Source organism: Zonotrichia leucophrys, chromosome 3, assembly GCF_028769735.1.
Source record: "Zonotrichia leucophrys gambelii isolate GWCS_2022_RI chromosome 3, RI_Zleu_2.0, whole genome shotgun sequence".
Classification (NCBI taxonomy): domain Eukaryota; kingdom Metazoa; phylum Chordata; class Aves; order Passeriformes; family Passerellidae; genus Zonotrichia; species Zonotrichia leucophrys.
Window position 1 is genome coordinate 105559776 of NC_088172.1, and position 14597 is coordinate 105574372.

The 14597-nt window shown below is 53.5% G+C and overlaps 1 protein-coding gene across 2 annotated transcripts; it reads left to right on the forward strand.

Moving 5' to 3' along the window:
• Positions 1-980: 980 nt before the first annotated feature.
• LAMP5 (lysosomal associated membrane protein family member 5) lies at positions 981-13209 on the forward strand. Of its 2 annotated transcripts, XM_064709832.1 has the most exons (7): positions 981-1146; positions 3431-3529; positions 3788-3960; positions 4139-4270; positions 4347-4452; positions 5786-5974; positions 12066-13209. In XM_064709832.1, the coding sequence occupies exons 2-7, from the start codon at positions 3490-3492 to the stop codon at positions 12242-12244; spliced, it is 819 nt and encodes a 272-aa protein (XP_064565902.1). In that variant the 5' UTR covers positions 981-1146; positions 3431-3489; the 3' UTR covers positions 12245-13209. The 2 variants fall into 2 exon arrangements, with proteins under 2 accessions (XP_064565902.1, XP_064565901.1); XM_064709831.1 differs by lacking the exon at positions 981-1146 and having other exon boundaries at positions 3180-3529.
• The last annotated feature ends 1388 nt before the right edge of the window (positions 13210-14597 follow it).

The following is a 14597-nucleotide window of genomic DNA, read 5'->3' on the forward strand; positions in this document are numbered from 1 at the left end:
GAGAGCCACTCTCTAAGCCTGGCTTAAGTTCTGGCTGGAGCTCAAAGCAGAAGTGTTTTCAGAGCATGCTGGACAGGATTTTTATGATGATTTTTCATTAATTAAAAATGTTCTCTAAAACACAGCTGGTGGAGACAGTGCCGTGAGCTGGAATTGTACACTGTTGCCTACTGCAGTGGTTTTAGCCTGTAAGGAGGAGCAAATGACAGACCAGGTATGGAGAGGACTGGCTGGTGAAGCATCTTAAGCTCATGTAGAGCCTGGCTGGAAAGCCCTGCTAAAGAAGCCACTGGGAATGGAGGGCATGTCCCTGAGAAGATCAAACCTGCCTATTTAATTCCTTGGTGAGCATCCCGTCCCCTCGAAAACACAGGTTTTGGAAGGACAGAAAATACTGTCCAGAGCCCCTGTCTGAGACTGTGCTCCCTGCTCAGCCAGCAGCGAGCCATCCATCAATGCAGACAGGAAAATGGGCTTCTGTGGAACTGCCGAGCAGGAGACCTCAGCTGCAGCCTCAGCTCCCCACACTGAGACCTATTTCATCCACTGACAATTTAGCATAAAATGCAGGCAGTAATTTGAAATTAAGTGATGAATTTTGTCAGCTAAGTGTTTTGAAATACTGTTTAAGCAGTATTTGATTCAAAAATTATTTGAAGTTTGGCCGCTAATGTAATGAGGTGAAAATTTCCATTGAGATGAAATAGGCTAATCAATTTGAACATTGATACTGAGTTAAAGCAGTTTAAAATGTCATTCCCTGCCGGGGTGATAGATTCCACTTCAGTGAAATTTCATGGAGGGTAGTGGCAGATTTTCCCTCTCCGAATCGCTTCAGATAAATTCAGCTCAGCTCTGCTGGGGATGGTCATGACACCTAGGCAGCCTGCTATTCTTTCACCTGCAGGAATCTGGGGGTTGTCGTTAACCTGATTGCTTTCAGGTGGGGGCCTATGTAGCCCCCTGTACCACCTGCATGCAGTTAAGAAACCACCCCAAATCACCCTCAGGTGCTGCCTGTGAAACCAGCTGCAAGTGGTAAACGCTGATTGGACCTAAAGCCCTGTTCCTGCTGGCTGTGGCAGTAGTGGTCCCAGCGCTGCAGCCTGGCTGTCCCTGTGCTGTGTGCTCCCTTCCAGCAGGCTGGTAAGAGCTGTTCTGTCTGGTATTTGGGGGCAGCAAGGGGGATTCAGCCTTCAGAGACACCCCGTCCTCCAGAGCCGGGGGTAAGGGCAGGTGGCAGGGTGGTTTCAGGGGGCCTGCTCTGGGACCATGAACTGCCCCTGCTCACAGCATTTCAGGGTGGCTGCTGCTGCACTGGCTCGCTGGGATGAGACCTTCCTGCTCTGTGTTTTGGGGGTTTCTCAGTGCTGGGAAGTCTTAGGCCTTTCCCTTTTATTGCCACGGAGAGCAGGATGAAGGCTGCTCTTCAGGCTGGAAGTGGCAATTGTCCCTGGAGCTGAAGGCTTTGTTGTGTTGTGCAGCTGGGGGAGCACAGTTCTGGGCTGGGGGGCAGCCTTGCCTCTGCATCCAGCACAGCTGCTCTCTCCCAGCTGTTCCCTGGACCCTCCTGCACAGGCTGGATGCAGGGGAAGCTGCTCAGAATCATGTATTTTGGGCCTTAAAATCTACCTAGGAACTTCAAAAAGGCTGGAAATTAAATAGTGGAGAAGAGAAGGAAATAAAGGGCAGTCAAACATTACAGCTCATCAGTGTAGGACCTGAGGAAGCTAGGCACTAAAATCATCACAGAAGTACAGCCTGTTACAGTCAAAGGTTCTATTTTCTACAAGATTAAATTTTTTTCCTATATAGTCCCCTGAAATAATTATCCATAGGTTAATCTTGTGCCACAACTGACACAGGTCTGACTGTATTTGGGGGTGTGCAGGAATGGCTTTTTATCATGAAGCAGGAGAGAGAGAGAGGAAATGGTCAGAATATATTTAATATGTACAGAAAGGAAATTTCAACACTATAGTATAAAAAAAAAGTTCCTTTAGTATCAGTTTTTATTTTTAAAAAAAGCCATTTCCCAGCAAGAAAGCTCCTCTCTGCAAGTGTGTGCCCTGGCAGAGAAAGGGCAGCTGCCCACAATCAAAACTCACCTTGGATGGCAGTGTCTTGGACGGTTTTCTCCAGATGCCTTTTCCTGAACTAGAAATGTGGGTTGGTAGTGAATCCAATAATGCTATCGCTCCGGATCGCTGCTGTCCCTTTGGCTTTTTACCGAAAAACCATCTTCAGGTAGGGCCCTTCATCCCCGCTGCTCCTGGGACTGGTGTCGCTGTAAGTTGTAAATATTTGGATCTGCTCCTGGTACCGGGGCGAGAGTGGCAGCGCGTTAAAGCTCCAAAGAAAAGGTCCCTGTGCGAGGGGGCAGAAATATTTCAGTGTGGCATCAGCGGAGCAAGGGAGCAGCACGGGGGCCGGCCGCAGTTCCCCGCACGGAGAGGCAGCGCAGCCGGGCTGGGATCGCCCGCGCTGCCGGGGCTGGCGCTGCTCTGGCCCGGCTGGCAGCGAGGGAGGGAAGGCGCTCTTCGGCTCGGGGCTGAGGGCCCGGAGCCGGCAGGACAGGGGGCGGGCAGCCCCCAGAGCTCTCTCCCCGCCCCGCAGCCCCTCTCCCTCGCTGTGCCGCACCTTGGAGCCGGCCAGGGACAAAGCCTGAGTGCCCCGGCTCGGCTCGCCCTGTCCCACCTCCGAGGCGCGCCTCCTGCCTGTGCCCACAAAACACCCGCGCGGGCCGTGTTGTTCCTGTTTTAAAGCACCTTCTCGGACTGTTGGGTTTTATGTTACGGTGCGCCTTGTGGTTTGGGACATCTTAGAGCTCAGGTGTGCCCATGGCCGCTCACAGAAGGATGCGCGTTTGCTTCCGACCTTGCCGCACAAAAATAACCGCACGTTTCTTCCTAAATGAACACGCGGAGCAGCTGTTCGCCTTCACCGAAATTAGTGACGCTGTGTGAGCAGCCGGCACAGGAATAGGTGTCCCCTCCTCCACCCCGCCGGCTTCTCCGGCAGGGACCGCGGGGCGAGGGGTCCCGGGCCCGCTGCCAGCGCCGGCCCTGCCGGGACAGCGCTCGGGGTGAGCCCGCTCCGCTCCAGGCGCGCCTCGTTCGGCCCGAGCTCCGCGGGGATCCCCGGCAGCCCCTCCGCGGGGCCCGGCGCCGGAGGGGGGGAATCCCTTCCTCCCTCCTCCCCGCCCGGCTGCGTACGCCCCGTCCCTCGGCGTGGGCGCTCCATCAGCTCCGCCGGCATCTCCCCTCCTCCTCCTCCTCCCCGCACACCCACACACTTTCCCCGTCCCTCCTCCCCGCCACTCCGCAGCAGAGTGCTTTTGCAGCCGGTGCGGCTCCTGAGGAAGGAGGTGTGCGGCTTTTTTCCCCTCTCCTTTTTATTTTTAGTATTTTTTTTTTTCTTTTCTCCGGAGCGGACCTTTCGGAGGAGCAGCTGCAGCAGCCGCGGCCACGCCGGGACCGAGCAGGGAGAATGGCCGGGGGGCTTCTCCCGGGTCTGCTTTTCATCTTGCGTGAGTACCTGGGTGGCGAGTCGCGACACGGAGCCCTGTCGCGACCAGGCAGCCGCTGGCACTGACGGACCGGCGCTGACACGGCACCGGTCTCGCATCACCGCCGCCGGCTGCCACATCGCCTCCACCTGCTCAGTCGCGACAGGAGCACCCCGTCGCGATAGAGTAGCTCGCTCCAGCGGGCTGGGGGTGGCGGGGGGTGTTGGGGTGAGCGGCAGAGGCTCGGGCTGCCGGCGCTCAGCCCCGCTGTGCCCGCAGACGCCGCGGCTCGCCTGGCCGCCGAGCAAGAAGTTGAAAACCTCTCCGGGCTCTCCCCTAACCCCGAGAAGGACATCTTCGTGGTGCGGGAAAACCGGACGACGTGTCTCATGGCCGAATTCGCCGCCAAGTTCATCGTCCCCTACGACGTGTGGGCCAGCAATTATGTGGATGTGAGTGGGGCCCGGGGGTCCGGGGCTCCAGCAGGACCGGGGATGGCAGGGGGCACACACACGCTCCCACAGCTGCCGCTACTTTCGGAAAGTCCTTTATTCCCTCCGAGGATTTTCAGCCGGGGCAGGGGTGGGGGGACTCGGGGGTCGCCCCGCTGAGCCCCGCTCCCTTTTGCAGCTGATCACGGAGCAAGCCGATATCCCGCTGTCCCGGGGCGCCGAGATGAAGGGCAAGTGCGGCACGAACGAGTCGGAGCTGGAGCTCTCGTGGCTGGACCAAGCGTACACCCTCAAACTCTCCTTCCTCAAGGTACGGGCACGCCGGGAGCCGGGCCGGGGGCGCGGCGGCTCCGCGGGCTCCTCATCGGCCCTGTCTGTCTCGGCAGGAGGGGCACAACACGTCCCGGGGCCCCGAGGCGTCCTGGAAGCTCAGCCGGATCCAGTTCACGTACGACACCTCCGAGCGCACCTACTTCAAGGATGCCGTCAGCCGTAAGCGCCCGGGCTCGGGGGTTAAGGGAGATCCCGGCGGGCGCGGGGAGCGCTCAGCGGGCTGCTCCTCAATGGAGCTTAGGGAAAAAGAAAACCCCAAAGCCTCCCGACAAAGCCGGGACCTGCTGCCGCCTTTAAACCGCATGTTTAATATTTTCTTTCTCCGCTGTTTTTTTTCCCTTGTTTTTAGTCACCGCGGTTGGCGGAGGAGGGAGAGCCCAGCTCTGCCCGTTTGCTGCGCTGTCCTGTGGGACCCAGGGCCCGAGGGGTGGGACAGGGAGACACCTGGGCTGGAAAAGCTTGTCTCCTTTCCTGTGGGGAGATTGTTTCTGAGGTTAAACCTGATGATGGTTGAATACGTGGGAAAGCAGCAGTTCCCCGAGATACCTGAGAATGACATTAGTATCGTACCCCCACACACCTCCGCACCCAGCAGCCTCCTTTTTTCTCACTGGATTTCCATTCTTTTGGTTTTCATTTTGTTTTTGTTTCATTTCGGCTCAGAAATGTGTTCTCTTGAATTGGAAAATGAAATATTGTCACTTGCAAATAGTTCTCTCCGCAATTTTCCAACTCCAGCGAATAGGGCGTTTAGAGTTGTTGCCATAAGACATGCTGGTTTTGGGGCTGCGTTCCCACTGTTTGAGTCCCCAGAGCACGGAGCCGGCCGTGCCGCATCAGCCCCTGCCCGTGTGAAGCCCTGATTGCCTTTTTGTGCTGCCGAGGGGAACAAAGGGCTGCAGAAAGCGGGAGGTGGAAGATACCCCTCATCCCACCTGGCTCAGCCGCAGCCGGCCTTTGCTTGCAAAACAAGCTCGGTGTGATAGGGAAATATTTTCTCTAATTTATATTTGGGTGAAACGGCCCCGTTGTTTTCAGGAAGGGCTCTGTGGCCTGTCTTGCTCTGCAGGGTGGTCCCCGATGGCACTGCCCCGTCCCGCCTGGATTCAGAGCCCAAGTGCAGCCTCAGAAATGGGTGTTCCCCAAATGTGGGGAGCACAGCCCCAGGCCGGGCTGCACCCCGAGTGTCTGTGAGCGGGCACCATGTCACGGCAGGGACTCCAGGCGCTGCGGCAGGAGCGGAGCTGGCGGCAGCAGGGCCAGCTCTGCGCTTTGTGGGGCAGCTCCGTGTGCTGGAGCCGTGTTCCGCTTGCGGGAGCCCATCCCGCTGTGGGAGCTGCCCTGGCTGTGCGGGGTGTCCCCCAAAAGCCGGCTCCCATCCCGGGAGGAGCAGGCGCTGCTGCCGCATTGCGCCCCGGCCGCGTCCCGCCCGTTCGGTTCGTTGCCTCTGTTCCCCTCGGGGCCGGGTCTGACCCGTGTGTCCCCTGGGCAGCCGGGAAGCACACGGCCAGCTCGCACCGGCTCTCGGCCCTGGTGACCCCTGCCGGGCGGTCCTACGAGTGCCAGGCGCAGCAGACCATCTCGCTCGTCTCCAGCGACCACCAGAAGTCCGTGCAGCTCCTGCTGTCGGAAGTGAGGCTCCAGCCCTTCGATATCCCCGCGGATTTTGTCTTCAGTGAAGGTAAGGAGCAGGCAGAGGCACGTCCCGCATCCCCGAGGTGCTGATGGTGCCACGGCCTTTGGGGACGTTGCAATCTACTGAAGGAATTTGGGTCCCACCTTTTGCAGGGCCACCTTCCCCTCACTGCAGCCTGTTCCCAGTGCTCCCTGCACTCCCTCCAACCCATTCCTTACCTCTGTGGTCCCCCAAAAGGCTTTACAAATTCAGCCCCGCTGCCAAAACATGGGCCATCGTTGTATGTACGTTGTCTTCTGTAAGTACTCATAGAGTCAGATTGCCAGCAAGCCCCAGTGCAGCATCCCTGGGGAGCCCTGCCAAGCTGAGGTGTCTCCTCTGCAGCACAAAAATGCTTCAGCACAGCCCCAGGGGCTCCTTAGGGCTGCTGCACGCTGGGGAAGCTAGGGGCTGCAGTGGCAGGGTTTGCTGGGGGTGCACGTTCCTGGCTCCAGTTTGATTAATGCCCATTGTGAGGGGCAAGGAAGCGAAACATGGACCTCAGTGAGGCTCCTGGAGCACCAAACACACGGAATGCCATTCTGCTTCTGGGGTTCCTCAACATCATGGTGGAGAAAAGAAAACCTGAGTTACAACGTGCTCTTTGTATCAAAGGGATGCACTGGAGCCTGCAGCAGTGCTGCCATGGGACAGGGTTCCTGCAGTCTCAGGTTCCTTTATCCCAAGAAGCCCATGGTGCTCCCCCTTGGCTTTCCCATCAGGCTGAATGAGGCAGTGTAGCCATTCCTGGATTAGGGCAGACCAGTCCCATTTCACAGGGCTGCCTTAGCACTAAAATCAGTTAAGCCCGTTATTGTAACCAGGTGCAAACAAAACGTGTAATGGCCAACTCTTTTAATAATGAGTTAGCAAATGGTGGTATTCAAGCCTAGCATTAAAACCGTGGAGCTTTATTATTTTGCATGTGGGAAATGTTTTGGAGCACAATGGAAGCCCAGCAGTGACTGCAGAGCCGAGTGCTTGCACTCACGACTCCAATCCTCTCACCGACGTTGTAAATTGGTGCTGCTGCATGTGCTGGCAGAGCTCTGCCTGCCTGAATTACTCACAGCAAGGCCAGTGTAATACTGAGTAGGCTTTATCCGTGGGCAGGGTGTTTTTGTATCAAAGTAGTACCACATTTTTCATAGATTTACAGGGAGAAAAAAGTAGAACTTGATAGTTTGCTGTAATTTTTTTTGTTGGCGTAGCTTTACCCTCTTTTTCCTCCTGTGGGTCCAGGATTCCTGCACTCAGGGTTGGGCTGGGCAGACCTGGGGGGCTGAGAGCAGCGTGTTTCAAATATGCAAGGCTGTGTCTCTGTGATACCAAACCCGTGAAGTCCTAGAGCTCCCAGTTAAAACAACCAAACCTGGGGCTCACTGCCAGAGGAATCTACCTGCTGTTTTCATGATATGCTCATTCCTGTCAGGCAGCAAATTTGTTTCTATTTTGTTTTCTCTTTTGTTGCTGTAGTTTGGTGGGCTTTTCTTTTTTCCAGTACACAAAGACATGATGTTTCTTTAGCAGTCTTTAAACACATGGAGAGGATTCCTCCTCTGGAGGACAGCATGGCTTCTCTCTTTGTCAGGCTCAATGGGGTTTTCTGTAGTTGTTGCTCTCATTATTGAATTACACTCCTTTTTGTTGAATTCCACTGGAAGCTGAGCAGCAGAGAGCACCTGGAGGGGTGGTCAGAGGGGCTGGGAGGTGATTTATCAATGGAGCTCCATCCAGGGCACTGCTGCTCTCCCAGCGCCGCGTTCCCTCCAGCCTCGGCACACGCATGGCACAGCAGCATCCTTTGTGGGGTCTGAGAACCACTGCCAATCTCAAATTACAGTAATTAGCCTTCCCCTTTTTGCTTCATTAATTTCCCATTAGGTAAAATTCCTATTAATTATGAACAAGCTACAGAACATTTTAAAATATTTTGGAGGAGAGAAAGAGACCTGCTAGAGCGGAAGAATCACTAAGGCGCAGGAGGGTCAGGCCCGTTTTCCACAAAGAAATGGGGAAAAGGATTCTTCATTAGTCCTGACACTGTCCTGGCAGGGATAGGTTAAACAGCTTGTAGGGAATGACTGGATTGTCTTTGGTTTTTTTGAATGCTTAAATTCATGTGCTAGAGTATTTTTTTTTTTGAGATACTGCTTCCAACCTTCACAAGTCCACATTTATTTATTTATTTAAATTTTTATTTTTCAATAGAGAAGCAGCAGAAATTTTTTTCAATCAGACTTTGCTAATTTATTTTTTTACAATAGGGGAAAATGTGTGTACATTTTTCAGCTTAGAAGATGAGTAAAATGAGAGCTGGATCAAGAGGGCGCAAAAAGATTTAAACTGATGGAAGAACCCCAGAGAAAGTGTCAGCTCTTTTGATTTTATGTCTAAAAATTCGAATATAAAGCAATATGATGCAAAATAGTAATTCAAAGGGATACAACAGCTGATAAACAGGGACTGGGGTCCTGGGGTGGCTCAGAGGGAGCTGCAGCCTCCCACTTCAGCGCCACATTTTCTCAAGGGTCCTTTGCTCCAAGGTATGCAGCCACTTTTTAAAAAGCACCTGGTCCTTCTTTGTTTAATTTTTAAGTGTTTACTTACAAGCTCCCATCTCAAAATGCCAATCCCTTGTCATGCGGACACAGCTGGGCTGGTTTCCCCCTTGGGCCGATCCCTGCGCCGATGCTCGGGCGGGAGGGCGCTGCGCCTCCGGCCGGGCTGTTTGCCGTGTGCGCTCTGCGGGAGGATTCTGGAGGGGCAAATGGGCTCTTGGGTGGTTTCACAGCCCCTGCTGGAGCTGGGCGAGCGCTCACCATAGAAACCGTGGCAGTACGTGAGCCTGGGAGGAGGCGCAGCACAAAGGAGAGGAGGAACGCACCTCAGCACCTCCTTCGTGTCCCTCTGGGTGGGTGTTGTGTGCGGGGAGCGGGGGTGGCACCGCCCGGCCACAGGGGTGACCCGGCTGCTCGGGGTGCAGCACAGCTCCCAGCACCGCCCCGGCTTCCTCTTATTGCCAGGGACCTGCTTGCTTCCCTGCACCGAGGGTAACCCCAGGAACTGGGAAATGCTGAGGGCCTGGGACCTGGGGTAAAATTTGACAGAAAGGGCTGTTTTCCTGCAAGGGTCATTAATCTGAAATCGTAGCTGTTCCCAGTGCAGTGGTTCTCTGTTTGTCAAGCACCAACCTACCCATATTTGAGGGGGTTGAACATCCAAATTTGTCCAAACCCTTCTATCCTCCTGTTCCCCTTTGCCTGTTCCTGTGCTGATGGAGCAGGAATGGTACCTGCTGCCTGCCTCCCTGCTGTGTTGTGGACCTCAGTGATTTGCTTTGATATCTTGGGGTGAAAAATGCTCTATAAATGTTAAAGTGCCCTTTTATAAGTGTGCAAGTATTTTTATTTGTCATAAAATTATGTGCATTAATATGAAATTAATGTTAAAATAGAGAATTCAGTCTCCTAACAGTCAGCACCCAGAGAGCCTCACTTCTGCTGCAGATGTGTTTGTGCTTTGCACTTCCCAGTGCCTCCATACTGTGTCCCCCCACTCCCCCTGCAGTCTCCAAAGAGCCCAGGCTTTGGTGGTCTGCTCCAAAAGGAGAAAATGGATGTTTCTGGTGAGGAGCAGGTGTGAGTAGGACATTGTGGATGCAGCTGGGTTTGGGGATGTGCTGCTGGTCACTGACAGCTTTGCTTGCTGCTTGTTTTTTTTTTCCTTTCCCCTTCCTGTTGGCTTTCTTTTTTATTTTATTTTAATCCTCTTAAAAATAGTGTCAGGACAAAGAACTCTCTTCCTTGGTTGCTTGCAGGAGCTGACACCTGTTTGAGTCGTGACACAGACCCCTAAACACAGCCTGGCTTTCTATGGCCCATGGATCTCTGGCCACGTCCTCTGGCGTGTTTTGTGCCCTGGCAAAATTTGATGGAATTCAAATGTTACAAGTGGGGGCTTTAGAGCTGGGTCTGCTTTCTGCACTGGTGCTTTTAGCTTTGCTTTCTCCACTGGCTGCAGCCCCCACATCCAGCCTGTTCTCCTGGAGCGTTCCTGTTTGGGGAAAGGTGCAAGGAAAAGCTGGCGTGTGTTTGAGCACGGGGCATCCTCTCAGCTGGGTTTCCAGCAGCTCCTTTCCATCGTCTCGTGGTTTCAGCTGAGCCCCTTCCCCAGCAGAGCCAGGGTCCAGCCGGAGTGCTGTGGTGCTGATTGGCAGCTCGGCACGGCCGTCTGCAGCCATGGGGGGGCACAGGAGTCCCTGGAGCTGGTCCTTCCACGGGAATGGTGCTGCTCTGAACCTGTGGGGAGTGGGCTCACAGCAGCCCTGGCCCCACAGCACTGCCCCTGAGCAGCTTTTCCTGCAGTCAGCTCAGCCCGGCCTTGTGTCCCTGGGAGCTGCTCAGGCCTTGGCCTCCTGAACTGGGAACGATTCCACAGAGCACTAGAAACCAATTCTGGGAGCTAAGGAACCATCAGCGTTTCTCCCCCCATTCTCCTCACTACAAACAAACAAAACCCCTGCATTGCAGCAATTGCTGAGTCGCCTGTGCCACAGTCCTGGTGATTAATCACTCCTCTGGTGAAACAGTGAGCAACTGGAACTGAAAAGGACATTCTTGTGTGTTAGACAACATTCCGCTTTTGCTTTTTTGTTTTACCTCGTTTGCAGCTTGAAATGTTTTCTGATGCCGTTGCTGGCAGGAGGCTGCACTCCAGGACGTGGTGGAGCTCCTGGAGGTGCCAGCACCGCTGGAGATGGGTCCCTGCTGTCACCTCCTGCCTGGGCCCGGGGCTCTCTGGGTTTCTCCTGCTCTTTGCCACATGCTGTTAGATTTGTGGAGCATTTGCTCCTCGTGGTTATTGCAGAGCTCTGCAATCAGCTGCCCGGGGAACCCATCTGGACAGTCTTAAGCAAGGAGGGAAATTGTGGTGCCCTTTGTATTTGTTCATCTAACACACAGCTTTTCTATTTTCCCTTTTTTTTCCCCTTTAAAGTTGTCATTGTTTCCAGCACATTTCTAATACAATGAAGACAGAGAATTGCCCTTCCTGTATCACGTACCCTTTTCTCCCCCCCCCAGAACTGGCATTTTTCTCCTTTTTAGCCTGGCAGCCCCATCTCAGCAGCATGGGCCCTGCCTGTCCGTCAGCACAGAGAAGCAACAATCCTGTGGGGAAAGATGTGCACCCTGGTCCTGTCACCCTGGCCTGCAGTAGACTCTGGAAGTGTAAGGGAGCTGAGCCAGGATTACCAGTGTACCATGTTCCTGACCTTAGTGGCCTTCCCAAGCTCAACAGAAAAGTATTTTCCAATTGTATCTCTATTTTCTAGTGGCTTATTAGGCTGTGGCAGAGACTCATCAGCCACAGACAAGCACTGGCAGGGCTCATGTTGCTTCTGCTGCTCCTTTGCTGTATTTGGTGGACAGTGTGGGGTGCTGGGGTGCTGTTTGATGCAGACACACACACACGTCTGTGCTCTGCCAGGGCTGGTTCTGTGTCCCTGGGGAGCTCACACAGAGGGCCAGTGGTGCTGTTCCACTCTGCCAGCCTGCAGGTAGAGGGGCAATCTCTGGGTGATGTGCAGGGTGAGTCTGGTGCACAATTAAAGCCTTCCTGATGCTGAGGCCTCTCCAGACTCTCTGCCTGGATAAACAAAGCAGCTCTTGGGGCACTCAGGAACCTCAGGCTTTGGCTGCCCCATTCCCAACAAGGCATCCATGTGTGGCAGGGAGGGCTGGGCTTATGGGCATGGCAGTGTTTTTCCAATGCGTGGGCTGCTTTGATAGATGTACCTCTCCCTGCATTGAGTGATTCCACTTTGCTCCAAGGCAATTGATTTTCTCCCCAGGGCTCTGCAGGCAGCTGCAGCCACTCCATCCTGCATGGAGCCGTGACTGGGGAGCCACAGCTCACAGCGTCTCAGCCACATCCCTCTTCCCCCTGTTCCCTGTTCCTTCCCTGCAGTCTCAGCCATGTCCCTTTCCCCTGTTCCTTGCCCTGCAGAGTCTCAGCCATGTCCCCTTTTCCCTCTTTCTCCTGTTCCTTGCCCTGCAGTCTCAGCCATGTCCCTTTCCCTGTTCCTTCCCTGCAGAGCACAAGTGCCCGGTGGACCAGCGGGAGCAGCTGGAGGAAACGCTGCCCCTGATCCTGGGGCTGATCCTGGGGCTGGTGATCGTGGTCACCCTGGGCATCTACCACATCCACCACAAGCTGACAGCCAGCCAGGTGCAGATCCCTCGGGACAGGTCTCAGTACAAACACATGGGCTAGGAGCAGCACCGAGACACGCGGGCACTGATCAGGTAGAAAAAGCAAAAGCACTTTTTCCTGTGGGTGAGGAAAGGTTCTGGGGGGCAAGGGATGGTATTCACAGCACCTCATCCTGGGCGTTTCATGGAGACACCCAGGCTAAGGCTTGGCTTTAGCACAGCCTCTGGAAGGACAGTCAGTGTCCCTAGGTGGTTTGAATACCTTCTTCAAGCAGCTGGGCTGATCATCTGGAAACAGAAATACTTCACATGTCAGAGTTTCACACTGGGAGCACAACTAGCTTTCTGGTTTTATTTACTTTTTCCCTTTTCCCCATCCCCAGAGATTCTTACCCCCCCCTGCGTCACCTTTGGAGCATTCAGCCCTCCACGTTCCTGTCCATGCAGGAAGCAGGGCTGGGAGACACAGCCATTGCACAGGGCTCAATCAGGCCCTCTGGTGATGGGACTCAAACCACATCCCCAAGTTTGCACTCATGTTAAGGAAAGCATGGAGGCAAATGCAGGTGTGCTTTGGGAAAAAAAAAATAATAAATTCAGGGTCAGTAACTCCAGCGGAGCAGATCACAGCTGTGGAGCTGACCCCACACCTGAGACTGGGTGAAGAAAGTTTGTTTTTGCTTCTTGAGCCACATTTGAAGTCAACTTAGGAAAAAAAAAAGAAAAAACAGTATTGATACACAAATTATAAAGTGCCGTGCTACTGCAAGTCAACTGAGAAATGCTTCTGGCTGGGCATCCTGCACGTATTGTGATTGTGGTTGAGATGTTACATTGCTACCTGCAACTGATAACTTTCACAACAAAACAAAAAAAAAAAGAGAAAAAGAAAACAGTAATGTTAAAGTCACTATGCAGATTATTCAGGTATAATCTAATGTAACAGAAAAAGTATAAGGGAACCCTTGAAATCTATCCTTAAATGTAGACGATTTTTAAAATGAATTAAAACATGTACATACATAATGCTTGATTTGCCTTCTTAATTTGAAATGATGTAATGCTGTGTGCTCACTCCACAGTACCAATGGAACCAGAACACAAATCTGAGTGGATGGCACATGTAGGATTTATTCGAGCAGTGGTTGTGCTGCAAATGGCTTGGTGAGGACACCATGGTGGTTCAGTGTTCTCTGATTTGTTGGTTGTCCCTAATTTTCTTCTATCTTTTGGTTGTTTTTCCATTGTGTTGTGTGGGCAATGATGTGTTTTATTCTGGTACAGTCCAATTCCCACTGAGCCCTCTGACTCCCCTTGGCTCTAGTGTTACCTCAGCAGGAGTTAGGCCAGGCCTTGTGTCAATTTAGGGTGTGGAAAACACTACCTTGTTCTTAAACTGATATAATTCAAAGGCCTGATTGTTTTCTTTCAGCTTAAAACTCAATCAAAAATAGTAATTTCAATGTTGGGAAAAGGTAAGAGAAGAAACTTAACTGTTCTTTAATGCTGTAGTCTCCTCCAAAATGTATGGTGTTTTTGATGAAGGTGGATGCAGCATAAGCCTTCCTTTAGTCCTGCCTCATTCCTGGTCTCATTTCTGTGTTATGCTCAGCTGTTTTCTCATTTGGATGCAAAAAGCAAAATTATGGCACTAACAATGATAGTGGCTTTGCCCTTTTCCTTCAGAACTGCACTGAAAGGGTCCTGGGTGAGCTTTAGACTGACCAAGTGCCACTGCCTACAAGAAGCTGGTAATTAAAAAAGAAAAGAAAAGGTTCTTTTAGAGGCAGTTAGAAAAAGCCAGAGGTAGCAGGAGGGTGAATAAAAGGATTGAAGGTTCATCCTTAATAGAGAGGAGCTTTGTCCTGCCTCACCCTTGTCTGCCCTGGGGCCAGACAGGCTCTCCCAGCCGGCTCCCATCAGCCTGGCACATCTGCCACTCTGACCTCCCAAAGAACAATCAAACACGAAAAGGAAGCCAACAGCCGAGCTGCACATAGCCCCCCACTGCCATGTGTCTCCTGGAGAGGCCGTTCTGGCCAGGGGCTGTGGGAGAGATGGGAGAATGCCCCCCTGGAGCCCTCCCAGTCACTCCGAGGGCAGCCCCCCCGGCTGCCTTCCTCCCTGGGAAGGGGCACTTCGTGGAGCTGCCTGGGCTGCTCAGTGCGCCTGCAGCAGAGGCAGTGGCTGGGGACACCGTGCCCAGGCTGCTCTGGGGCAGCTGTGCCCTGGCCAGCTGCAGCTGTGCTGGTGCCAGTCCCTTGCCTGCTGAGCAGGGAGCTGCTCCCAAACATCCGTGTGGATGTGAGCTGGGCAAAGGCTGGTTGTGTGGCCTCTGTGAGCTGCCCTTAGTGCATCCTGCACTGACCCTGGCAGGGACTCACAGGGCCTGGCCCAGAGCCCTGCGGGGGTGG

Bases quoted from the DNA above. Each gene is read 5' to 3' on its own strand.
- LAMP5 (XM_064709832.1), top strand. From the start codon at position 3,490: ATGGCCGGGGGGCTTCTCCCGGGTCTGCTTTTCATCTTGC. The intron at 3,530-3,787 runs GTGAGTACCTGG...CTGTGCCCGCAG, and splicing joins GGGTCTGCTTTTCATCTTGC to ACGCCGCGGCTCGCCTGGCC. The intron at 4,453-5,785 runs GTAAGCGCCCGG...TCCCCTGGGCAG, and splicing joins CTTCAAGGATGCCGTCAGCC to CCGGGAAGCACACGGCCAGC.